At 38.9% G+C, this 25,834-nt stretch overlaps 2 protein-coding genes across 3 annotated transcripts in view; both read right to left on the bottom strand.

The window, feature by feature from the left end:
* Positions 1–5,550, bottom strand: part of ZNHIT6 (zinc finger HIT-type containing 6) — a 33,292-nt gene extending 27,742 nt beyond the window's left edge. The window contains exons 1-5 of one of the 2 annotated variants that reach the window (XM_086753977.1): positions 5,447–5,550; positions 4,581–4,646; positions 4,385–4,491; positions 4,215–4,300; positions 2,795–2,898 (exon numbers count right to left, since the gene is read on the bottom strand). In XM_086753977.1, the coding sequence (XP_086610103.1) occupies positions 2,795–2,898; positions 4,215–4,300; positions 4,385–4,491; positions 4,581–4,646; positions 5,447–5,514 (431 nt within the window). In that variant the 5' untranslated portion in view covers positions 5,515–5,550. Of the gene's footprint in view, positions 1–2,794; positions 2,899–4,214; positions 4,301–4,384; positions 4,492–4,580; positions 4,647–4,833; positions 5,087–5,446 lie in introns of those variants that run through there. The other variant, XM_086753978.1, reaches the window with a different exon arrangement.
* Positions 5,551–6,693: 1,143 nt separating this feature from the next.
* The window catches only part of COL24A1 (collagen type XXIV alpha 1 chain), a 143,341-nt gene continuing 124,200 nt past the window's right edge, over positions 6,694–25,834 (bottom strand). Inside the window, exons 48-60 of the mRNA XM_086754112.1 lie at positions 24,777–24,884; positions 23,157–23,264; positions 23,016–23,069; positions 22,657–22,719; positions 21,388–21,441; positions 19,726–19,761; positions 14,527–14,562; positions 14,405–14,431; positions 13,245–13,310; positions 12,335–12,503; positions 11,246–11,355; positions 9,863–10,078; positions 6,694–8,187 (exon numbers count right to left, since the gene is read on the bottom strand). Coding sequence (XP_086610238.1) covers positions 8,041–8,187; positions 9,863–10,078; positions 11,246–11,355; positions 12,335–12,503; positions 13,245–13,310; positions 14,405–14,431; positions 14,527–14,562; positions 19,726–19,761; positions 21,388–21,441; positions 22,657–22,719; positions 23,016–23,069; positions 23,157–23,264; positions 24,777–24,884 — 1,194 coding nt within the window. The 3' untranslated portion in view covers positions 6,694–8,040. The remainder of the gene's footprint in view (positions 8,188–9,862; positions 10,079–11,245; positions 11,356–12,334; positions 12,504–13,244; positions 13,311–14,404; positions 14,432–14,526; positions 14,563–19,725; positions 19,762–21,387; positions 21,442–22,656; positions 22,720–23,015; positions 23,070–23,156; positions 23,265–24,776; positions 24,885–25,834) is intronic.

Below are 25,834 nucleotides of genomic sequence, written 5' to 3'. Positions count from 1 at the left end.
GAGGAGCTGCTCTCCCCATTTCAGCATGTCACCGTGGCCATCATCTCCCGCCAGGGAATCAGGAGCCATGGAGTTGCAAGCTCCCTCCTCCCCTTTGACCTGTTGGCTGGAGCTCCCCAGTTGCTGCCCCAGCCCTCCTTCCAACCTGGTCACATTCTCTGCCCCTTTTCCAAAGGCTCCCTATCCCAGCAGGCCACACCAGCTCCACGGCAGCAGGAATCCAGAAGGGGAACTATCACTTCTATTGGAAAATAAGGGCACCACAGGAATGGTAGGGTGAAGCAGCACGCTAAAAATAATTTGCGAATAAGGCATCCTAAACCATCTCTAAGTCAGATGTCCCATGAGTTCACAAACTGGTCTCAGACTCTACTTCCAACGACCCTCCATTATCTAGATATTCAATATCACAAGTTAGTTTAATCCATGTGTTGCCCAGCATTGGCACACATGCTTTCACAATACCAAATCTGGCAAACAAACTCATGGAAACCAGGAAATGAAGAGTCTGGTTAACACATCCAAACAACCACTGATCTGTCCTCCAGAGCTGGGAGGGGCAGAGGATGACACAAGAATACATCTTGTACTTCCTAGTCTTGGATTACTCTCATTCCTGCCTTGTACAGCCTAACAGCTTGGCTCACATGCAGAGCATGAAGAGGACATCAGAGAAGACTGTTTTCAGCTTTCCACACACATATGTTGAGCAGCTTCTAAGCTTCGCCCTCTGGAGCAACCCCTCTATAAATCTCAACTGACAAACAGCAGAAGAAGGGGTTCAGACCTACAGAACGGGCAAGACACACCAGACCCTGACCACTCTCAGGTGTTAAGCTCATATAATGCAACTATTCACACAGCTTTACCCCATTTGAATGTACTAGTCAACAAAATGTTATGGGTGTCATGAAGTCACATGGGATAGGTGTTAAATGGCTGATACATGCCAATTAAAAAAAACCAAAACCAAAACCAAATTTTTAATCTGCATCACAGAATTCAAACAGCCCATTGCTGCGTGAATAACAGTAGCAGCAAAAGAGAGGAAATGTGTCCTTTGCATAGTACTCACTGAGCACATTCCATACCCTTGGACAGCTTTTACAGGAAAGAGATGGTTACTTCCTATCCTCTTAAAAACAGAGAACATTATCATGTTTTTTCTGATGGGATGTGAAAGTTCCAGAAAGGTCGACGTTCCAAAACAACAATAACAAAAAAATATCCCAGGACTTCATGGTTGACAAAAACCAGTAAGGCATTATTCCCCCAGATAGTCTGTGAACTATTTTAATAGTGAACCTTCCTTGCCCCATCCTCTTCTGTTAAACAACATAAAGCACGATACGCGCGAAAGCGTAATCTGCTCAAATCTTAATTTGTTCTCAATACAAGCTATACTTCAGTATGCACCCAAAAAGGCTTTCTAGAGAAAAAGAACTGAAAAACATAATACACAAGGGCAAATTTCTGTCAGCACAGCATTGCACCATGCCCAGGATCTTCCCAACAGTGTCAAAGCTCCCTGTATCTGTGCCTTTTCTGTTCCTCTGCACTTCTCTTAGCTACTGATCCCAGCATCCCTGAGTGTTTTATGTTGTTTTATCCACAACACTAAGGAAATTCCCCAGGAATGCGAAACTCAGCTACTAAGGCTGAGATACTTTAACAGCATGAGACCAGCACAAGATACCTGGAAAAGGTAGAGCACAAGGCGAAGGAAAAGAAAGTTAGTGCAGAGGCAGACAGCCTCTGCTCACATGAGTAACATCTGCAAGGTCTGAGGCCACCACCTGGTCTGTTCTGAGGGAAGAGCCTTAGTGATGCATAAATTTGGGGTAGAAGGAGGAGAAAACGCCCCAGATTTCCTTTCTTTCCATTGGTACACCATGGATCTTCTCTAGCAGAAGTGGTAAAATATGTGACTTTACAAGGTTACATTTCTACACCTATTTTATGCCTTATGTTCCGCTAAAAATTAAGATACCTGCAAAACAAAAAAACAATACTTTTGCCCCAGAACAGAAGAAATGACGCAGGCAAGTCTGTTGAGCAGTTTTTCAGGTTGGTTATTCCTCTGTCAGAGAGGGACACCTGCTGGCCAGCCAGCCCCCAGCCACTGGCACCGCGCTGTCCAACTCTGGGAAGAGAGAAAAACGCAGCTTGAAAGCAGAACTTGCCACCAAAACTAAGACCATGAAGAAAATAAGCAGAGAAGTCATCAGCAACTGATTACTGTGAGAAGCTCAGATGGCATGTACATTTGCTCCCAGTAGATCATCGAGCTGCTAGACCTGTTTCATGCCATGATGAAATACTTTGTAATGCACAGCAATTCCCAACATGGCATGCAAGAGGTAACTGTGCTGGAAGCAGCTTTTCAGACTTAAAAGCCAGCCTTTTCAGAGAGAGGGATTTTTGCAATTATTCTACATCAATTCTCTATCATAAACCTTTAAAGAATTGTTTTCTTTTTCTAGCAACAAAACTAGTTAATGAAAAGACAGGAAAACACAACAGCACTGGTTCTTCCCCCGTTACTCAGTGTTGGTATTTTTCAAAACAAATGAATTTATTGAGCTGTTAAATTGCATAAGCTGTTAAACTGAGCTCAAAGAGCCTAAAAAATGAAAACCTGCAGCATGAAATACTAAACCTAGAGAGCTTTTGTAAAAAAAATCATACACGTAACAGATTTTAAAAGCAAGCATATAGGTACGAATTCGAATTCTCATCATTATGAGTTCACTGAAAACAAAATATTGCTGACTGTCATCAACTGAAGACTCACGTGAAATTGAAGGTGGTTGAATTTTCTCTTCTTTTTGTAAATCCAACGGGCAGCGTTCTCAGGTCAATATTACACTTTCGAGCTTTGTTTCTCAAGCAATATAACTAGCAAAATACAAAAACATTTTTTTTTCTAAAAATCTGAATGATATACTCAAAACCTAAAAGCTAAACAATAAAAGAGTAATGCTGACAGGAATTATGGAAAAACTGTAGACAAGGTCACATTTAATGAAGTACTTTAACTTTAAAAAAAAAAAAACATAATGAATGAAAAAGTTAATAAAGTAAGCCTAGAAACTATCTATCCGGAACATTTTCAGGTGAAGTTTTTCCATGGTTAAAGAGCTTTTATAGTAAAAGCTCTTTAACGTACCGTGAAAGCCACAGCCATTGTGGGTGTAATACCCCTCCCTCACAGAGCTGTTTTTTGGGCTACAAACCCACCAGGAGAAGGGATGCAGAAACACCATCTCAGCTACCATGTCAAATTCCAGTTTGAAAGTAGCACTAAGGACATAATTCTGTAAACATTCCCTGCACAACACCCCAAAAACTGCTACTCATGTAGCATCTCACCATCTTCAGCCCATGTTTTCAAGACATCACAGTGATAAGTAAGCACACACACAGAGTATGACTTCAGCCTAAACCAAAGGTGGAGTCTTCTGAAGTTACTTTGTCGCCAACATGACTTCTCTGCAACTGAGTTTAGTGATATATTTAAAGATATCTTCACAGGACTAGAAAACACCACGGCCCTGATGCTGTTCTGTGGTATATTAACAACTCAAAGTATTTTGGAGTGGATTTTGTTTTTCTGGGTCTTTTTATTTTTTTTCCCTTCCTTCTTGATCTTAGTCTTCACAGTTTATCATCACAGGATTTTCAGGAAATGCCATACATCTCTGTGATCCCATTAATGCTTCACTGGAATTTGAGGTGTTTCAAGAAAAATCCCCCTCACCCTTACAGTGCTGACTTTTACTTCACTGTTGCTTAGATTTATTCTCTGCAGAACTCCAGTTGCCTTTATTTGGTATCCGGGGAAGCAATGAATTAATTTAGGTGATTAATAAACCTATTTTTTACCTGGGAATTTTGCACTTAAAATTTTAAGAAGTTGTGAAGGTGGAAGGAAATATTTAGGCTTTCTTAACACACATCTATCATCAAACAGCAAGAGTAGTCACCCATCAGTTTAAAGAATGTACACTGTTAGCAATCTATTCTTCTAAGCAACTGGACCTAGCCATCAATACTATTATTACATAAAGCAAGAGACTTCTTTTGATTTCTGGCTCTAGAATTCAGGATCATTCATATCTTCCTAAGGGAGGTATCAGCTCTGAAATCTGGACTGGAATTCAAATGCAGTCAACCCGATCTCCAACAGACCGAGTTGCTAATTTAAAACTTACAAGTTTTTTTGTTGCTGGACTATGCATAGTAGGATATCGAGCAGCAGCATCAGCTGTCCTTCCTACATCTTCCAGGAAACGATAATCTGAAGGTAAAAAAAGAACAAGGAAAAATGTAGAGCTAACCTAGTAAAAACATTTAATTTTAAAAAGCACAATGATATTCTTACCGCTCAAAAGGTTCAAGTCAGTAAATTCATTTACAGAGACAAATGCTGTTTTATCCCTCACTCCATTACAGCTCAGTGCAAGCTTATGCTTCTTTACACACAACAGACTGAAATGACAAAAAGACAAACCTTAACAAGCCACGTTCAGCACAACTGGGGAAAAAAACCAAAACAACTCCATTCAGATAACAGATACCTGCACGAGTATCTCATGCATCGTGGACATCTGTACTTAGCTTCCTCTTCACTACATGTTTCACATCTGAAAGAAGTAAAAAGTACCTCTTAATAAAGTGGTATCTTTGTGCCTGACAGGCCTGGAAAGGTGCCTGCCCAATAACCAGGCATTATGCTTTCAATCGACATTTTCAGGAAAAATTATCTGAACTTTAAAAGAAGAAAGAGAAAATACACTGCAAGAACAGAAAAAAAAAAAAAGGGTTTCATACACTGCAAACAGAAACAGGAATTACTCTGAACAAGGATTATTTTTCCTTTTAATGCCTCCACAGCGCCCAGTGCACGTCAGTAGCTCAGCTGCAACGCCAGAGAGAGAACTTTGCCACGCGTCACCTGCGTGCAGACCCTAGGTCCGGGCGGGGGGGGTGGGGTGGTTTAAGGTGTTTGGTTTACAACAGGCGACAGCCGGCGCTGCTGCCGAGGTCAGGCCTCACTCCACGCCCGGGACGGGTCCCCTCACCGATACGAAAATGAAACCGCCCCGCGCCGCAGCGGTAACGCCCCCGGCGCAGAGGGCGCCTCACCTCCACACATGCACGGGTGAGACGGGAAAGCGCGGGGGCTGCGAGGCAGAAGGCGGCGGCGATGCCCCGCACCTCGCGCCCCTGCGCTCCCTGGGGCCCCGGCGCAGGCCTGGCCCAGCCCGCAGCAGGCCCCACGGAGACCCCGGCGGCGCTGCCTGAGGGGAGGCCGGCGCAGCCTCTCCCTTCGCCGGCCCCCAGTTTTGGCGGAGGCCGAGGCAGGCCCTCCCGGGGCCCGGCCAACTGCAAGAGACCCGAGGGCGCTCCTGGGCGCGGGCCCGCACCCCGCCCTCGCCCCTACCTCCGCAGGGACATCTTCCGCCCGCCCGACGGCCGCGGCGGGCTCCCTGGCCCATCCTGCTCCGCCATGACCGCGCGGCACTGCCTCCCCACGCGGGGCCCGACGGGGCCTGGCCGGGGCGGGCCCGCCCGCCGCCTTTCCTGGGAGCCGGCGCCGCCTGGCGGCCCTCGGGGGGCGGCGGCCTCACCCCGCCGCACCCGGCCCTGGGGTGGGCGAGGGCCCCGCGGCCATCCGCCTTGGGGTGGAGCCGGAGCGCTGCACCTTAAGGGATTTCTAACCATGAAAAATAACAATAAAAGGAAAAGGGGTGAAAGGATTCTGATAAAGGCTCTTGTAATCTAGCTCAGAGCTTGCTCTAAAATTAAGGGTAACGAAGTAGGCAACCATCTCAGAAACCATAAAAAATTAACTGCAGAGTACAGGTTGTTAATGTAGTGGGACAAAGTTGTACGAGATCTGTGAACACCTTCAGGAGCCCCAGTAAAGATGTCTGAGTACAAGAGGCTTTCCAAAACACACACCGCACCCTGTACAAGGAAACTGTCAAACAGGATGCTTTCAGCCAAACCTTTCTGGCAACTGCCAACTCAAGCAACACAGTACATACATTATTATCTACTTGTATGCTACCACACAAGTTCACTGTGCTGTCTGCATGGGAAGTGCACATCTGCCTCAACTACAGAAACGCACATACTGACATCCGAGCAGCTGCACCATACCTTCAACTATTTGTTTTGAAAATACGTAATTTCTGAAACACCTTATATAAGCCACAAGTAAGGGCTATAAAGAATTTCCCAGAACAGGGCAATTAGACTAATAAAAATACATATGAAACAGGAGATTTTCTAAAATGTGACTTTCATAAAAAAAAAAGTTCATTTGTCACAACATCAGCTCCACAGCCAAACCATAACCAAATGACAAGGGATGCTGTCAGACTAACAGTTTTGAAAATGCAAAAAGTAAAAAATTTTCTTTATTGTCACTCCGTAATCTTGCTTTGTCTTTAATTTTATCAGATTTTCTCTCAGGGAACAAAACTGATGCTTCGATATAAAATGTAAAATGGGGTATACATCTATGTTACCTTGTGAAAGTAAGCACTGTCACTCCTGCAGTATTCCACGGCACGAAGCGTGTGCATTTCCCCCTGGTAAAGGAAGCATTGCCACCTCACCTGTACCCTTCAAGAGGATTTTCATCATTACTAAGAATGAACCATACAACATGAAACAGAACAGTAAAAGACAAAGGTAGCTTGGAAGCTTATTTTATTGTATTTCAGTAAGTACGGGTTCCTGCGGATTAAGACAGTCAAACAAGGTGTCTGAACGCTCCCCTTCTTCCCAGTTTAGTCTGGTATCATCTTGTCGTGTACTGCTGAGCAGACTTTGGATTGATAACAGACATATCATTATAAAGAGTGCTTTTCCTAATGGTAAAATTGTTCTTTTTTAATAAAAAAAGATGATTCAACATTTTAGGTTTAGTTTTAAAAAAAAAAACCAAAGCAAAACTGAAATGTCCTAATAATGCAAAAAAATGGAATTTCTAGGTTGATGAAATGCTGATTATAATTTAACAGCAGCCATTCAGAAGACATGCTGCAGTAGACTCTTTTTTTCACAAGTTACAAAATATATACACAATATACCATGTTAAGATGCCTTTTGCATTTAAAATGTTAACTGAAATACAGAATCTAAAACTCAAAACTACTGTAGGTAGCTCTTCTACAACAATTTTTACACTGGCTGTAAAGCTAACTGTTCTGACTATATGCATCATATACAATGTGCTGTCTCATACACCATTTCCACAACAGCACGCAAAAATAGTTTAAACAAGAAATCCACATAAATAATGTTTTCATTGTAGTGAAATATGTGACCAAGGATTTAAAATAAGTACCTTTACAACAGAAACATATCCTGATGTAACCAGCACATACAGTCTGAGAGATAAAAAGGGACTCAAATAATCTCTGATAAATCCACAAGCACCTTGTGTTACGAAGAGCACCAAGGCAACATGGACAGGAAACACAAAAGAGGTAGTGTGCCATCTGTTAAGATGTATGTGTGCACAAAGGACTACAATAGAACAAACTGTAAGAAAAGACGACGTATTGTACTGTGGCATAATTCACTTTTTATATATAAGCTATTGCACATTTAGGAGCATTAGCCAGTATTGCTCCTTAGTACTGTATGTCTCCAGCTTTCCTTGGGATCTTTTTTCTCTTTTTTTTTTTTTTTGCAGTGCTGTCACAGAGATTGTTAAGAACACCAGAGGTCCTGAAAAATTCCATGTTCAGATATTTGGTTCCAGGAAGTTACGCAAGAAAGCACCAACCAATTTTTTAAAGATACTGTATGAAAATTGTTGAGGTCTTTTCTTTCTTTCTTTTCCTTTTCAACACCATTTCTCCTTAGGAGGAAGTCTTTTTCTTCCTGAGGTTCTTTGACCAACACTGTTCAAAACAATTCTTCAGTTTCCCAGTAATTTTGCCTGCAATGGATCATTACTTTTGCATTTAATCTGTGCAGCAATTCCATGGTGATGTAAAAAGAAACAGGACAGAAACCTTAAAGGAAGCACACTGAGCCACTTTCTATGAAGTGCTCCTGTCCTGGTTTGAGATGAGGAAGTGCATTAACTTGAACAACAGGAAGCTGATGAGTGTCCTGAGTGTGAAAGAAGAAGTGTGTCTTATGCCACCTGCCGTCTTCAATCTGCAACACACAGAAGCAGAATAATAGATCTATATGAAAGATGAGCTTCAAAACACAAATGGAAATTGTGCTTAAAGAATGAACGGAAGAGGAGAAGTGTACAGAAACATTTATTCTCCCAGCAGTTCCTAAAGAAACTGTGTAATTTAACAAATGCCATTTTTCCCATGCAATACCATGGGTACTGCTGTAAAAAATGCGCAACCCAGAGACCAGCTGGCGCAGATGCAGACACAGTACAACACGGCTCAGAGCAGAGCACCTGTCACTCGGCAAGCAGTCCTGGGCTCATATAGACTCTTAGACCTCTTGCTAAGTTCACCTTTGAATCTGAACAGGAGGTCTCAGGTTATGAGCTCTACATACACTTGAATGACTCTGTAGGCCCTTGAAGAATAACCATGGGGAACGAGAGCTGCATTTTTGCCATTTTGTATTGCTTTTTTGAACTTCATCTTGATTATTCTAATCCTTTAAAAATCTCAGTTAAAAATTGATACCCTCATAAAAATAACATTATAACATTGTCTGAGGCTGGGAGCATCTTGATGTTTGCAATCACTCCATTCTTAAAAACCATCAAGTACAGTGGACACCACTGAAAAGTGAAATCCCTGTAGAGAGGGAAATGCGTGAGATTCAGCAGCAGATCTGCACAATACATAGTTTCCCACAGAAAGAGTGACAGACCGTGTAGAACCTCACACAAACATGGTCCTTCTCAATAGCCATCTCTGTATGCTTTAATTTTTCGCAGGGATTGAAACAGTCTCAAACAGACTGGGAGGTGGGGAGAAGGGAGTTCAATGGCCACACCTCATCTGCATGACCCAGGCTAGAACATCTCATTACCATGTGCTAATAAAGGTTGGAAGCATAACTGTTTCAAAGTACCGCAATAAAACACCTTCTGTCTTGAGATTAAAAATCTCACTTGATACCCCTGTATTGAAATGGAACCAGTCTCACATCTTTTGTTACTGTAAATAAAAGTAGAGCTATAAAGTACCAAAAGTCTAACGTGCTTGGCTGCTGTATTTCATAGTGTTCTACCAAGACATTTACCAAATGGCTAACATCTTGGTGAGTGGAGTAATCTAATAAGCATCAGAAAATTAGTAAGCTCTTCCAATTTTTCCTAAATACAAATAGAATTTAATATTTTAGTTAGCCATGCAGTCCATTTCCAACCATCATTATTTTATTAAATAACCAAACAACTGACTCACAGTCAATGAATTTAAAGATATTTAGTTGTCCAAAAAGTAATTTTCAGCCTGTTTGAACCTGAGATTTTGTGTTTGTTGACCTAACAGAACTCTTACTGAAGCTTCAATTTTCGTTTTGAGGATAACTGTTCCTAAAGTTTCCTCGAGGACCCCCTTATTTCTGTTCTGATCTCTCTCCAGTGTCTTAGCAGAGTCTTGAAATACATGACACTCAAGGAAAACAGCAAGTATAGATACCCTGTATTACTGCGATTGCTTTTATGTTTGGATAGATGTTGAATTCAGTATCAAAAGGCTGATGCATAGAGATATATGCAGAACAATGTAAGAAGTAAGCTTCAAGGGACGTGAATCTAAATTATTGTTGTTTATTTGCTGCAAGTTAATAATGTCTAAACAGTAACTCCATTACGGTTTTAATAATGCTAGTGCTAAAAAGTATTTACCATGCATTCATCCATAAGCACCTTTGGTTCAAGTTGCGTATTTGCTTTAAATATTTGACCATTCCATCCTCTGAAGCTAACAGATGTTTTCTGGCCACCTGCTTTATTTAATCCCCACAGTGGTGTGTTCAGACAGTGAACTGTGATGCTGTGGGTTGCTTCTGAGCTCAGTAAATGAAGGAAGTTCATCTGCACTTTTCCAACGCCGAACTCCAGCTAGGTTCCAAGAGAAATGCATCGTTAGACTTACAGCTGGACTATGCGGAATGATCGTATGTGACATATGTCACATGCAACGTATGTGACATGTCACATGCAACGTATGTGCATGTCACATGCAACGTATGTGACATGCACATACATGTGTGGTGTTCAGGCATGTCAGCATGTATACATGTCAATACATTGGGATCACTGCCAAAGAGCACAATTTGTATTTTCAGGAGAGCTGTTAGGTTCTAGTATAGCGATTGCTATAAACAGAAGCTTTCATAGGACATTTTCAAAGCTTAACTATAAACATTTGCTAATCCTTACAACATTGTTGAAACACAGCTGGGCAGAAAAACACTGTTTTTAAATAAGGAAACTTAAACAAATGAATTAGTGTTTCAAAGAAAGATATTATCAGCAGCAGTGTTTTAACTGCAGACATCATTCTGCTGTTTGGTCTTCTTAGACCACAGGTTCTGGCAATACCTACCATCCCATTAAAAAGAAAAAAAAATTCTAAGCATACTTTGGTTTTAGACAGAAAATATAGTTACTCAGTACTCAACAAGAATTCCTCCAAGACTGTATCATATTCAGAGACCTTCCAAATGTAGGAATGCATATGGGAACTTTACGATATTTCTGACGCTTTTCAATGACTACAGTGTATATTCAAAATGCCACAAATATAACATTTCTATTCCCAAGGGTTTAAGGACTACACGTAAAGAGGAGCATGGACTAATGACATAAAGGAAACCAGTCTCTGCCTAATGGCATTTAAAAGTAGCTAGGTGTTGAAAAGTAGTCAGAATTTTCTTCCTTCCCATTGCAATGACTTCAGCATCTACACCTAGCTGCCTTGAGTCATGAGTTACTCATATAGCTTAGAAGCATTTCAGGGTTATTTTTATGTGTCGTACAGAAAAGTATAAAGCAAAACAAAATAACTCTTTCAGCATGGAAGGTGAGTAAATGAAGAAAGTGAGAGTTACACTAAGATATATTGTCTCCAGAAAATCTGTAACTTCTGTATTTAACACGTCCTTCCACAAAGATGCATATTAAAAAAAACCGTGAAATCTAACATCTTTTCACGAGTTAAGTAAATAAGCATTTATTTGTTCAGAGTTCCAGCACAGATACAGCCTCTCAGGAAGCAATGCATACCTTTGTCACAGACAGCGGCGTTAAACATGTCTGACCACCCGCAGTGAAGTTGCAGAAAACTTCAATGGCATCAGAAGGACATCCAATATTTGGGTCAATCCAGTATTTTCCTATTAGTATATAACCCGGATGGAAAAGAAAACCAAAAGGTAATTGTTACTAAACAATTTGCTAAAATAGTCATACTTTTTGGCAAGTATTAGACATATTATGACCATAGCTTCACTAGGAAATGAAAGAAAAGGAACATGAAAGTCTTTTCACTATTATAATTCTACTGATAACAGATACTGAGCCAAATTATCATAACCATTCAATTCTGATTACATATAGAATTACTTCTGAATATTGTCATAGTTTCAAAAATGTCTTCTCTTTCTACAGCTGAATAGTGAGAACAAACAGTATCTCCAGTCTGCTCTTTCTGTATTAAAACTTAACTTTTTTTCCTTTGGGCTTGGCTTTATACAGGTAATACATTCAAGAATGTAAAATATCAGTCTAATTTCTCTTGCTCTTACAGCATCTGGATGATCCTTTCTTTTTCCAGTATCTTTCTGCCATCAGACATTTCTATATGACATACACTAGTGATGGTAATAAGAAGTATTTGCCATTCTGAATTAATGAGATTTGTTCCAATAAAAGAAATAGGACACATGCAAATTATATCAGGATTTAGCTTTCCTTAATTTATGGTTACATATAGGGGAGACTGTGCTCCCCTATATGTAATTTATATGGGCGTGCGTAATCCTCTGAAGTGGAGGACTGTGTCAGTGACCTCTGTGCCCCTAAAGGACTGAGATTTATTTAGGAGAGCACAGTTCTAATAAAGGTTAGGGTCATCTTTACTAAAGTCTTAAATAATTGACTGTCTTTATATATGCCACAGAACAGTGATTTCCCTGTAATCTCTAACTTTATTTCCCATTTCCTCCTTGGCTTGTTAATGCTAATAAAGATAAAATGAAGATAGCTGTGACAGGCACTCTGCAACATTAGAATTTTGATAGAGAAAGTAACATTTGGAAACAACACGTTTCAAAGCCTATTTGTGTTCAAACTTTAATGAAAGTGGACACTTACCATCTGCCACTTTACGTTCACAGTTAAGCAAATCTCTGCAGATGCGTGCTGGGTTATCCCGTGTGCCAAGGGGGTTCTTGATGCTGTGCAGTAAATTGCTAAGGTAGTGCAGCGTTTTGAGTATCTCTGTACTGTGATCTAGTAAAGTTACTTCAGTATTCTGGTATTTCTGCCAAGGGCCATTAGCAAAAGTGTTACCACAAAGAAGTATCACAACAGTATATGTAGTAAAGTCAAATGGCCATTGAATAGCCAGACAGAAGCAAAGTATTTATAATGCATGCAGTCAGCAACATAAAATAGAGTAAGAATAACATATTCCAATAAACAAGTCAATACATTTTATTAAAATTATCAGAGCAGTGAAGTTGCAGGCAGGTTAAGATCATGCAGATGCATCATTATGACATGACATAAAAATGTGGATACAGGAAAAAAAATTTTAAAAATAGTGCATTTTTAAAGTACAATTTGCAGTTTCAGATTTTGAACAGTGAAATCTACCCTTAGACTTAACCTAGAAAATATTTGCAAATATATTCGACTCCAACCACGTAAGGAATTTTCTTGCAATTAATGAAAGCACACACTTGCATATATATCGGTATTTTTTGGATCAAGGCCTAAATGCCACTATCATTATCTGTGGCTGAACAGATACAGTCCACTATGTGTGATAGTCAATAAATTTCCATTACTGCAAATCATAACAAAAAGGCTGAAATTTCTTAACTTCATTTCAATTGTAACCTATAAATGCTAGTATGTTTAATTATATTCTACAGTAATTACTTGCTATCCATGAATTATTTTAAATTAAGTCTTTGTAAAGAAGCCTTGTTCTGGTTAATAGAATTATAATTGCATAGTCTATATGACACCATAAATACATTTAAATATATTATATTACCTCCATCTGCAGTGCAGCATTTGACTCAATCAAAGCTTGAACAGCAGCATTGATGTCTACTTGTTTCTGGAAAAAAAAAAAAAAAAAAAAAGATATTTCAGAATATAAAAAACCAAACAGGACTATTCTAAAAGGCAGGTGGTTAATTCTTTGAGCACTGTAGAATCATACATGATAGCTTCATTATTTTGTCATTTTAGAAAATAATTCATTGTAAACACTTACTTTTAAAATAGGGTCCTCCCTTCCATTTCCAAAGAATGCAAGTATGCATACAGAAAAAGCATATTTGATTTTTATTAGTACCCCCATACCCAATTTAATTATCATACTCCTGGAACCTGGGAAAAAAGATACCGTAAGAGTTGTTACAGATTAATGTCCCAACTTATTCCTCCCAGTCATTTAATTTACATAGAAAATCAATCCAGGTAAGTGTGAAAAGGTCTTATTCCTTTACAGAGAAGCACACACAAAAAAATATCTCAATCACCCATCAGCAGCTGAGAGACCAAAGTAGTCTTCATGATGCATGAAAAAATATCACGACTGACAAACTAGCTCCTGAAGGAGGAAGCGGTTTCTCCTGTATCGTCATTCTCTGCACTTTGTCTGATGTATATACCAGACCCAGACAACAGGTTTATTTAGTTTTAAAGAATGAAGTCACCTACACAAGCCTCTAGTTATTGTAGTTTGTTCTCAGATTACATCTATCATCACTTCAGATATTTAGTCTGTCCTAACTGGCACAATCCCCTACCAAATTAAGTCTCTCTGTGTGTGTATATATATAGGGAGAACATCTGGGCCTATATATACATATATATCTAGGGAGAACACCAGAAATACCACAAAATTTTCTGTTGCTATCTTTCAGAGTGTTCAAATGCAGAAATGAAAAACCTTTTAGAGCATGACAGAGTTAATCCATTTCAAAAGTATGAGCACGTCCATGAGTGTTGCCTGTTGAGGGCGCAGCAGAGTGGCAGAACAGAACTGACAATGTAAGATGGAAGGTTCAAAAAATCTATTACTGTAGGGATGGAAGTTGTAGAAAAATGTATTTGCACGTCATGTGCATTGATGGATCAAGCAATGGATTTGAAGAGAATCCTGCTATTTTCACTTTCAAAAAAGGACTGTACTGTAGAACTTACTCTTGGTCCTGGTGGTCCAGGTGGTCCCTGGAAAATGGAAGAAACCAGCTATTAGGTGCATCACATGTTTATATAATGCAATCACAACAGAGAAATACAGGCATGGGTTTTTATACACTTACAGGTGGCCCTGGCTGGCCCTGAGCTCCCCGAGGCCCCTAGAAGAAATTGAGATAAAATGCAATAGTTACAGATGAACATCTCTTTTATATTTATGTATTTTTTAAATCAGAAAATGCCATAATGTGTACAATAAAGAAGATGTGTTACTGGTTTTGGTAAAACTGTAGATTATGAGTTACTATTGTTAAAGTATCATACTCTGTTAAGGTGTGAATATTTCTGTTAGAATTGCTGCATTGTCTGGTTACTCGTTCGTTCAATTACTTCTGATATTAAGGGAACACTAGAAGTCATACAAAGCATTAATATATAATATGCTATAGCTTGTGCCACCATATGCACGTTGCCAATACAAGTGCTACAAGGGATGAATAATCATAAAAGCGTTATAAACAATGTTATGGGTAGCTGTAAAAAAGTAACTGATCGGCTTTACTCCAGGAGTATCTGCTAGGCATTTATTAGCGCCATTTATTAGCAGTGTCATATTCAGCCAGAATATGTTATGTTCATTGTTTAACAGCGATATTGCAGGCTCCCTTCATATTCAGGAAGTTAGGCTCTTGTTTCCTCATCATAAGTGACATCATTTTAGTGCATAGGATGATGCAGTGAGGAGGAGAGGAGGAGAAGGAGCAGCTGCTTTTCCCTAGCTTATAGGGCCTATGATGTGCATAGTCTTAGATCTAAGTTTGAGGCTTGCCTTAGAGTTGGACACGGACTCTCCTAAAACAATAACTCCACCTGAATTATCCTTTCTTTGAGCAACTATTCACATTAAGAGGGAATGATTATGCATATTCATTAATATACAGTGATACTTGTATCTCTGTTAGACTCTTTTCTTCAGTTTCTATATACTCAAAGCCTCTAGGAGCTGCTGTAACATAAACAATAGCAAGAACAATGACAAGGAAAAGAATAGGTGGCAGTGCCTTCCTATGAGCAAAAAGGAAGAAGGAATGAAAGGCATAGGCCAGACCTTCACTGTGTATTAGTAAAACCTTTTAACATAACTGAGTTAATTTAAGCAAAACACTCTTTAGTCAGTGCTGCTTGTACCAATTATTCAAGCACAATAAGCTGTTCCAGCAAAAGCCCTTTCACACCAGTATGGTCACGCTCGTACTAAGTCTCTGCCAAAAGAGAAATAATCTTATCTGACATGGTCATGCTGACAAATATTGCGAAACTGATCTAGTCAAAGAGGTATTAAGTTGTAAATCACTTAATATAGTAATAAAAAGTATTCCTGCTGTGAGATTTCACAGCAAGATCTGCGTGAGTGTCACTGCATGATACAATGTTGAACTTGGGCTGTGCTTCAAGCCATCACCAGCATGGACAGCTGGAAACCGTTAAAGAAAGGTCAGATGCACTCTTACATTGATTAATGTATATTAAAAAAAAGGATCTCAAAGCAGACAGGAGTGGTTTAATACTTAAGTCACTGAAGCTCCAAATTTATCAATTTTCAGGAGAATATCAGCTACATTTCTTACTATCTCTAGACATATTCATAGGGCAGAGCACATGGTAGCTTCTGAGAAGTGCATCTGCTGCACAGTTTACGTGTGCCTGCACATCACCTGCCCTGGCCATGCCAAAGGGGCTCAGGGGCTGGATTTTGAAGAGTGTGAAAAGTGGGGGCCATCATGTAATTCCTAGCACCAGGTCTGTACCAACAAGACTCTGCTGAGGGACTGCAAATGACTTTTGAGACTGAGATCCATGTTTTACACATGTTCTCTGGAGAACAGGGGAGAATCAAAATGGAAGTGATTTCTGGGTGTTCGGGGAGATGGTCTTCTGATACTTAACTAAGATGACTTTAATGGCATAAGTTCCAGGGACTGTAAATATTGTCAGCTTTTCAACTGATGCATCCTGACCTATTTATTTATGTTTCATCCACTTGTACTTAGAAAAGGGACTCTAAGCCATCTTTTAGGTAAATATTTACTGATATTTTGTAAATACATTAATGATTGATGTTGGAAACTGGAAATCAAAGAATAAGACATTTTAGCATACACAGTAGTACAGAAAACCCTGTGGGTTCTGTGGCAAGTTCCTAGCTTCCCTGTACTCTGCTGAGTCTGATTATTGCCCTGCTTGAAATTTTCTTTGAAATCCTATTTCTATTATATAGGTATCAAATATTATTATTGCTATTCATTATTACAAAACTGGTAAGAAACGAGTTTGCAGAGATGACATTCACTATTTTGGGGTAGTCCTTTAGCTGTTGCAAATCAACTGGGTTTCACTGAGCTGCACTGTTTTATGCCAGCTGAGAAGGCTGACCTCCACACTTAATTAATCAGATCAGCAACTCGGGTGCTGTTAGACCGCTGCAGGACACCTTCAATCCCATGTGAATATATTACTGAACTGTACGAGCATGCTTGGTGAAGTATGTTTAGTTAGAAAATGAAAGAGAAAGTGTGAAAAAGAAATTCAAGAAATGAATTTGACAGTGTAAGGACATAGTTGTTTATCTTGGGTCAGGACTTGATTATGCAAATACCAAGTCAAGGCAAGGCACGAAGTCTTAAACAGTTTGTCCCTAAGTAACCACTGCTCTCTGATGAATAGATGTCCTTGTGCTGGGTGGCGAGACTTACACATTCCAGTGGATTTTTCAGATGACTGAATGGTTCAGTTAATATGCTCTGCTCTCGGCATGTGTCACAATTTTAAGACTCCAAAGGTCTTGGGACGAGAACAGTTCAATTTTACAGTGGTTTCCGAGACAGAACTGAATATTTACAAAAATAAAAAACTGCACTGTTCCAATGAATTTAAGGTATTTTGCAAAAGAGGAATGTGATTTGTCTTGATTCACTGTCTCTTTGCCAATAAAACTCACGTGAAAAAAAGGTAAATATTGAATGCTATTTGTTAACTATAGTAAACTACTTCGGGGGATATTATATTTTTTAAATTCATTAAAACTTCACAGGGCTATATCAATTACTTTTACAAACCTTTAAAATATAAGAAGATTGCACAGAGTGTATTGAAAATCCTGTAGAGACGTTATAAATGTTCTTTCTTTCTGATGCAGAGCAGCAAAATAAGGTTAAATTACACTTTTCGTGGATTAAGTTAGTTGCTAAATGTTTTACTGGAACGTACAGGATTACCTTTACAAATCTACTTAATTTACCCTTTGATCACATTAGAATTTAAGTGAGAAAAGTGTAATTCCAGTTCATAATAACAAAAGCAGAGAATAGAACAGTTGGTTTTAGTATGCTCTTTAATTCTTTAATCACCTGATTTGATTGCTAGTACAGAAGTTCAAAGGCCAAAACTCCAATCTTTTTCTAAGGCTTTGATTTTACATGCAATGACAAATATGCCTAACTTTGAAAATATGAGCAATCCCAAGGACTTCCATATTTTCCATGACTTTTTAAATTTTCCAAGAAACAAAGTATTTTTAACAAAACTTATTAATAGTAAGTTTTCCCTAACCAAATGTCAGAATTCTGAAACAATATTCCAAAGTGTATTCCATGCTTTTCTAAATGTTTCAATCACAGTAATATGAATATTTTGAGTTGAAAAATAATTTTGATTAAAATTTTTCAACAAACTTGTTTCTGATGCTATCAATTTTTCTCCAGAAATAGCCTACAGGACCTGAACTTTGGTTAATCACTGACTTCAAGAAAGAGACACAATCTTAAATTCCATGTTTTTCAGGGGATAAAAGGACATTTCTTTCTAGTAATGAAAACTATATCCCTGACAGACTAAAAACTAGAACTAAAACTTGGACTGCTACAAAAAAGTTAAAATCTTTCTGATTCTAGGAAGAATGCCAATATCAATTTTAAAGGTAGAAAATCAAGCTAGGAATACACAGTTGGATGAAAATAATTTTATTTCCTTTGTATCTGAAAATAGTTGGAAATAAATCCTTTTCTTGGCTACATAATATAAACTAGTGCCACTAACTTAAAATTAAACATTCTTACTCTGAAGACAGTCTTAGGAGATTAATTCATCTTGATGAATTTAAGGACTTATTTAGGAAATAACTTCTTAAAACACCAGCACCAATAATGGAACTGAGTCTTTCTTGTTCACCATTGTGGATGGGTTTTATTATTATTTTTTAAGTAAGTGTCAGCATTTTTAGCCCTGTGCTGTCACAGCAATTCTTATGAACAAACAGGAGACAAAGACAGTTAAGACGGCTAATAGCAGCATGAATTAAGCACCTAGTTTTCCTGTTCCACTGAGATAGGAATGGCCTCAAGAGGATTAGAATCAAAGAGGGAAGCTCCCCAAGACATGTACAGCAAGCTTAGTTCTAAGTTTTAATTCTTCAAGCAATTTTTAATATTTCCGATTTATTTTTTGAAACTTTTATAAGGCAGTTATGTTGGAATTGCACACAGGTGGCTGCTAAAAGCAAAATTCAATAAGACAAGAGAAACAAAATTATTTTCGATGAACTGTGATCAAAGGCAGGGTAAGAGCAACAGGAACAAGATCACACTGGGCAGTTACCAGAAAAGGAACTAATTATAAACCTGTCATATAAAGTAATGTCATAGGTATCATCATATTCATATCTGCTGTCAGCACAATAAATTGACAGTGGCTTTTCACATAGCCATTATTAATTGGAGGCTTTACTAGCACTAACACAATTTCTAAAAATAAAATCCAACATTTGTTAATGTACAAAACTTAATGTAAATATTCTTACTGAAAAATGAGAGAGAGGAACTGCATATCCTATCAATGTTGCCTACTTGCTACCACTACAGCTGGCATATGTTGCATGGACACTCATCCTTACTTCTAGGCTTCTCCTGAACTTCTCCCTCTCCAGACAAGATGATACAGATGTATGAACACGTGTATGCGTGCTGTGCTGTGAGGCACTGGAGCATTGGCAACAAACGTGACAAAGGATTTTTCTTTCAGACCTGAACTAGGACGGATTTGGAGTATGTGACTGCTATATGATCAGTGGCCATACTGCCTGACAGCACACGCTCACTGGGCGTATCTACATAAGTCAACTTGAACAAGAAAAGGTCAGACTTTTGACTCATGCTACCAGCTTGGCCAGCACTCTCCAGGAGCACAACATGACTGGCATTCGGAGTAACAGAGGAATAGTTTTTACACAGCCAAAAAAATATGAAAGCACAAAAGTTGTTTCATCTTACCATTTCACCTCTTGTACCCTTTTCACCTCTTGGTCCCTGCAAGAAAGAGAAGCTGTTAATCCAGGAAGCTTTCGAGCCACGTAGGACTGAAATAAGCAAATTAATGTCCATGAGAGTTATGCAGCTCACATGAAAAGTCCAGTCTCATCTGTGGAAGTATTTACAATTCTGGGGCTTTAATTTTCCTGTACTATTAGAAAAATAAATTATTTGAAAACATCTTGTAATTTCAATATGTGGAAAGCTGGTGTTTTCTTCAGATTGTAAATATGTTTTTTCTCAGTAATTTTAACGGTCAGTGTTCCCCCTGTCAATCGGCTATGTTGTCTACAATTTGGTCCACTGTAATACATCAGTGCTTCACCATCTTAAAGGTAGAGAACAAAAAAAAAAAAAAAAACCAAAACAAACCCTCAGTACTTTCCACCACTGAAAAAAAATTCATTGGTTACATATCTGTTTTTGTTACCCCATTAGTTCTCTTCTCATAGTCAGATTAGACACTGTTTTTCTGTTTCCATGGCATTTTTGTCTAGTTTTGCACTTAAAATGTGTTTCTGAAGACAGCAACAATCTTACAATTCTTCTCTGGAAGAATTTTGCATCTTGATGGCAGCATTTCATAACATATAGAACTAATCTTCAACTGTAATGCTTTGTAAATGATAATGGCAAACTATTAAATTCAGTATGAAGTCTATTAAAAACCTTCATACAAGTATATACAACTGTAAAGTTTTCTTCCTGAGTGGGATTGAAAAGAGTGCATCAAGACTTAAAGTACTGTCTTTTTCCCAACAGCTGGAAAGAATAGTCTAGTTCCAGAAGGAACATTTCCCTTCTCCGTTCTTTTTCACTTGTAAATATTTGTATTTATTACTTTTATTGTAAATTGCTGTTGTTTTTATGGTTATATTTTCAATTTTTAGACATGCTCATTCACTCCAAGTCTTGTTGATCAGACAGAGAAACCTGGGTGGTACAAACTGCTTCTGGAACTACCTTACATGGCTGGGTAGTCTGCAGACAGGAGCCAGAGTGTGCCCTTGCAGAAATCTGCTCTGTCTCTGGCATAGGGAGTGCAACAAAGGACGGAAACAGGGATGAGGGCAGAGCTCCCCCACTGCAGAGAACCTGAGGAGCACTGAAGGTTGTCAGAAAGGCCAAGATTATATTTGAGTTGTAACAGGGACCTCAACAGCACCTGGAACACCCCAAAAAGGGCTTGCGGGCACTCCTAGCATTTCTAGAGGGCCACTCTGGACAGTTCAGCCCAATCAGCAGATGAAGAATAAACTACATTGAAATCGAGTGTGGATACTCTCAGACCTAAGGCTGAGAAAGAATATCCCGGTGGTAGTTACTATGTGCTGTTTTACACCTCAACTCACCCACTGCCCCTCTTGTAGACATGCTCTCTGTATACTGCACTTAGAAGGCCATTACAAAGACACTTTTGTCATCGTTGTAATTTTTTTCTTGTTTGTATTACAGATGCTGTAGTCATATACATTAGCTTACCAGCATGATATAACATGAAGATGATCCTGCTAGTTGCTATTTGCAAATAGAAAGGTGAGAAGGTTGCTAGTTACAGAAGAGATTATTAAAAATAAAGGCAGATGACATAACCAAATAATGCAAAAGAGAAGGGAAACTTACAGGCCTGCCGGTTAGGCCTGTTATGCCTTCTTGACCAACCGGGCCAATGTATCCCTATAAACAAGCAAAAAATTTATTAGTCCACGATGTTTTAAAATGAAGAAAATCCTCTTGACATGTCCTGGTTTAAAGTTGCTCAGCACACAGCCCTGGCAAATATCCAGAAGATCATCATGATATTATCTTTCTGACTATTGAGTGCACATTGCTACAAAATCAGCAAGGTAATTATTTTAATAATTAGTAATAGTTATGCTTGGAAAGCTCACACACATTATTTTCTGTAAAAGCTGATGCACTAAAGCCAGTGAAAACTTAAGTACTGTGATTACCAAAGAACACATATTTATTGAGCTACAATCAACTATATCTTGAGCTACATTACTGCCCACAAGTACTCTTGCAAGTCTGCCACTAAGTGCTGCTAAAATGTTACTTTCCTATTTCATTTCACTTTGAGCAAACTGTTCATTTTCAGTGCATATCTTGTATAGAAATGTTTAGAAAAAGAAAGCAGCTATTAGAACAGGCGCCTAAAGTTGCTGCTCTGCATTCTGGTTAACTGAACTAATTCAGTTCTGTGACAGTAATGGCAGCAGTAAGAAAATAATGTTTCGTACTAAGGCCTTCCATGCTGCAACCTTTCCTCCTTCTTCACTTGATGCTGTAAGCTGGATGCACACTCCCTAATATTATAAAATGCTAAAGATGCTTCCACCTTTTTGGTGAATAGCCAAGTAGAATGTCACGAAGAAGGTGTTATGAAGAATGAGCTAATATAGGTTACTAACCTTAGACATAAAAAGGAAATATTTAATAGAAAAAAAAAAGACTACCTATTAATCAATAATGCCTGAGCACCACTCTGTCTTACTGCAGGCAAAGTTTGACCCTTTTTTCTTTTGCAGTAGGACAGAGTTATACAATCAGCATTATTGTAAGAAGAAAGAGGATGTTCAACCCCAATACACAAAGATATGACAGCGATAAGGATACTTATGTTGATAAAATTATACTGAGAGCGCCACACTTTGTCAGTGGAGCTTGCTTTTTTCCTTCAAGATTAGCAGCCCAGCTCTGCTTTTGTATCTGTACCTACGTTGCAATGAGAGCAGCATTATAGTACAGGCAAAGGGCTTCTAGTGGAGGCTTAGTCTCAGAGAGAAAGGTTTGGTTAGAGTGTTCTAGCAAAAGACAATTCCCTAAATTAAAAACATGTGCCACTTGCAAGCCATCCTGACAATCTCTTTTATGGAGTGAAACACTTACAACTTGGCCTGTTGGACCTTTCGGGCCCACGATTCCAATTAAGCCAATGTCCCCTGCAGGACCCTGAAAATGCAAAGGAACAATTTAAGCAAATATGTACATTAGCTATCCACTTGTTTCAATTTCTTGTAATTAGTGGAAATAAGATAATTTCTAAGAGTGGTAACAGTGAAAATACTAAGCATGCTGACCCTGACTGTTCCGTCTTTGGACATGGAATACACAGTTCTGTCTACACTGTTCCAACAGTTCAGATAGATTTTGAACAATTTATTGTTAAAGCCGATTAATTCTATGCTTTCCTAATGTTCTCATTCTGTAAATGGCTTAAGATCTAACAGAAAAGAATGAGCACATACTTTTGGACCTGGGAATCCTTGAAACCCCATTAAACCTTGATCTCCATCTTCTCCCTGTAACAGGAGCAGACATCCTTGCTATTATTTCATGTTGGCAGCTCTTTCACTACTCGTTTTGCATCAACAGCTGTGATTACATACAGTCTGTCCTTTCAGTCCAGCGTCTCCTGATTGTCCTTGGTCACCTTGTGATCCTGGAAGGCCTCGTCTACCTCGCTTTCCTGGATGACCCAGAAGCCCTTTCTCACCCTGTGAATAGGAAGATAATACATCCTTTATTACAATTATGACAGTTATAAATGTAAAGATTGGTTTCCTGGAAGAAGTGTGGAACATGCTTTCTCTCTAAGAAATAGACCTACTCCATTAATTTCATTTGTATTAGGAATGCTTTCAGTAATGGTACTTCACTAAAATGCAAATGTGACTTGACTGCTCCTTGACTTGGAAACATACAAAACCCACAGATCTTGGATCATTTCCAGTATGATATCTCCCAGTGCAAGCACTAAAATTCACAAGATGAAATATAGAACAGGCAGGTCAGAAGTAAATTTAAGAAGTAATTCTCCGAGCAAGGCATAGTACAGTTGTGGAACTCCTTGCTGTTAGACCAAAAGTGTACATCAATTCAAATGGAAACTATACAAGTTCATGCAAGAGAAATCCTCTGAGGACTATCAAATACATAGAAACCCTGTTTCAGGTGGTACCAAGCTCAGGAGGTTACCAAGCTGCAATTAAGGCTGGGAATAGATCCCTTTCATGCTCGCTTGGTATGTATACTCTTTCCTAGGTGTTATCTTTTTATTCTAACAAAGACAGACTTTTGGGCTTGACTCTTACTTCTTTTGTGCTATGTGGTAACAGTTTTCCCTCACCTCATCCATTTCCTGTCTGAGACTGTAAGAACTTCTGAGCAGGAACTACCTCCTACAGCTCATTGTCTAGACAAAAGAGTAAAATTCAGACTGGGAGCACTGGCAATAAACACTATAAATAGTGAATACAGTTTATACTAAAATATTTTCATTAAAATATAACAAAGATGAAACTCTCCCAGTTTTCAAGCAACTTAAGGTTTTAAAAACTGCTCACCAATAAAATCTCAGAGCACTGCAAACCATGAATTTAGATGAAAAATCCTATTCTAAATGGAGAAAATTTCCGTAATGTTTCCATTCTTTTCTTCTTTTACCACCAAAATGAGTCTAATTAATATGAGCAAATGAGGATATGTTGTTGTCAGGTACCTGGAATTGCCTAGAAAAGGGACCACTCTCAGATTTATTTCTTTCTGACAGGGCTGAACAAGAACAATTTAAGTGCTATGATAAATGAACATCCCAGACCTGCTTATTGGGTCCCAAACTTGAGACTTGGGCTTGAAATTACAGTACTTCTCTGCTAATAGATTGCGTAGATGTTCAAATCATCCAAACTGTTCTAGCAGTTATAGAAGCTTAAAAAGAAAGGTCAGGAAACATTTGGCCCTAAAGCTTTGAGTGGATAAATACAAAGTGTTTTGAATGGCTTCTGGAGTTCGGAATAGCATCCAGATGGATGGGAACTCTGTTTTCAAACTACAGCTTATAGAAACAAGGTCAGCCCAACTTGCAGTCTTACCCTTTAAGTAAGTTTTTATGTCAATTACTCATATGATTAACAGTAGCATGGTGGCTCCACAATCACTGGATGCAGTACGAAAACTAAACAGTATCAGTAATATCGTAGTTAAACAACAAGATCCCATGTGTGTACCTTTAGTCCAGGTGCTCCCATGGGCCCTGGCATGCCTGGCAATCCCTTGGGACCTCGAGCTCCAGGATAACCTGCCAGACCTGGTAAGCCTGAGTTTCCTTTATTACCCTTAACAAATTGAAAATAATTGATTACAAGCAGAACAGCTAAACACGTCTTTTTGTTGTATTCTAAAACAGGCATATAACATAAAATCAAAGCCACTTAATGCTTTCTGTATATATGGACACACATTGACAGTACATCAAAATATATGGAAAGACCATGATCAGCAGTATCATGTGGATTTCTGCTAATATGCTAAAAGCAAAATCCCATCATACTTGGCAACAAAGCTACACGTGCTTTAACTGTGGAGTGGATTGAGGTTTCTGAGGAGTCAAGTTATTACAGTTCAACAGGTCACTGACTCTCAGCAAAGCAAATACTAACCATGACATAGCCCATTGCAGTTGTTCAGTTCAGTGGTTATCTTAAAGCTTGTTCTGTCCTACCCTAAATAGATCCTGATGTCATTTGTGTGGGATCACCTACCTAGACCTTGAAAGACACCTGAGAATGTTAAAGAGAATCAGTTGCATCTTCCCTATTAGCACACTCCTAAATAGGAATAGTTGCCCAGTTGGGTCACCAGCTTAGGCACCAGTGATCTAGAAGCAGTAAGTAATCTTCTGTCCACAGTAATTGTGCATACAAGTATATAGGGAAGCACACATGGGCATACCAGTGACTGCTTTGAACACCCACAGGGAATCATTCAGAATAGTTTATACGAGACCTAAAATTCCTGCCAGACCTGAAATTTGCATGTTCATATTTAGCCTTTAGTGCTGATCCCTATTTAATTCTTTTCTAACTCTATTTTGAAATATGCAGGAAGAGAGCACCAATCTCCATTAATTACAGAAGATGATTGCATGACATGGTTCTCGACTGAGTGTTGTGTGATGTCTGAGGATTCTGAGCTTACAATAAGGAGCTCCGTCTGATGAAAACAAGATGCTGAAATTCATTCATTACAGATGGGCTGAAAATAAGGTTGAGATTCACAGCATTCA

This window comes from Chlamydotis macqueenii, chromosome 8 (genome assembly GCF_036417535.1).
Source record: "Chlamydotis macqueenii isolate bChlMac1 chromosome 8, bChlMac1.mat, whole genome shotgun sequence".
Taxonomy (NCBI): Eukaryota; Metazoa; Chordata; class Aves; order Otidiformes; family Otididae; genus Chlamydotis; species Chlamydotis macqueenii.
This window is presented reverse-complemented; position numbering and strand designations above follow the sequence as displayed.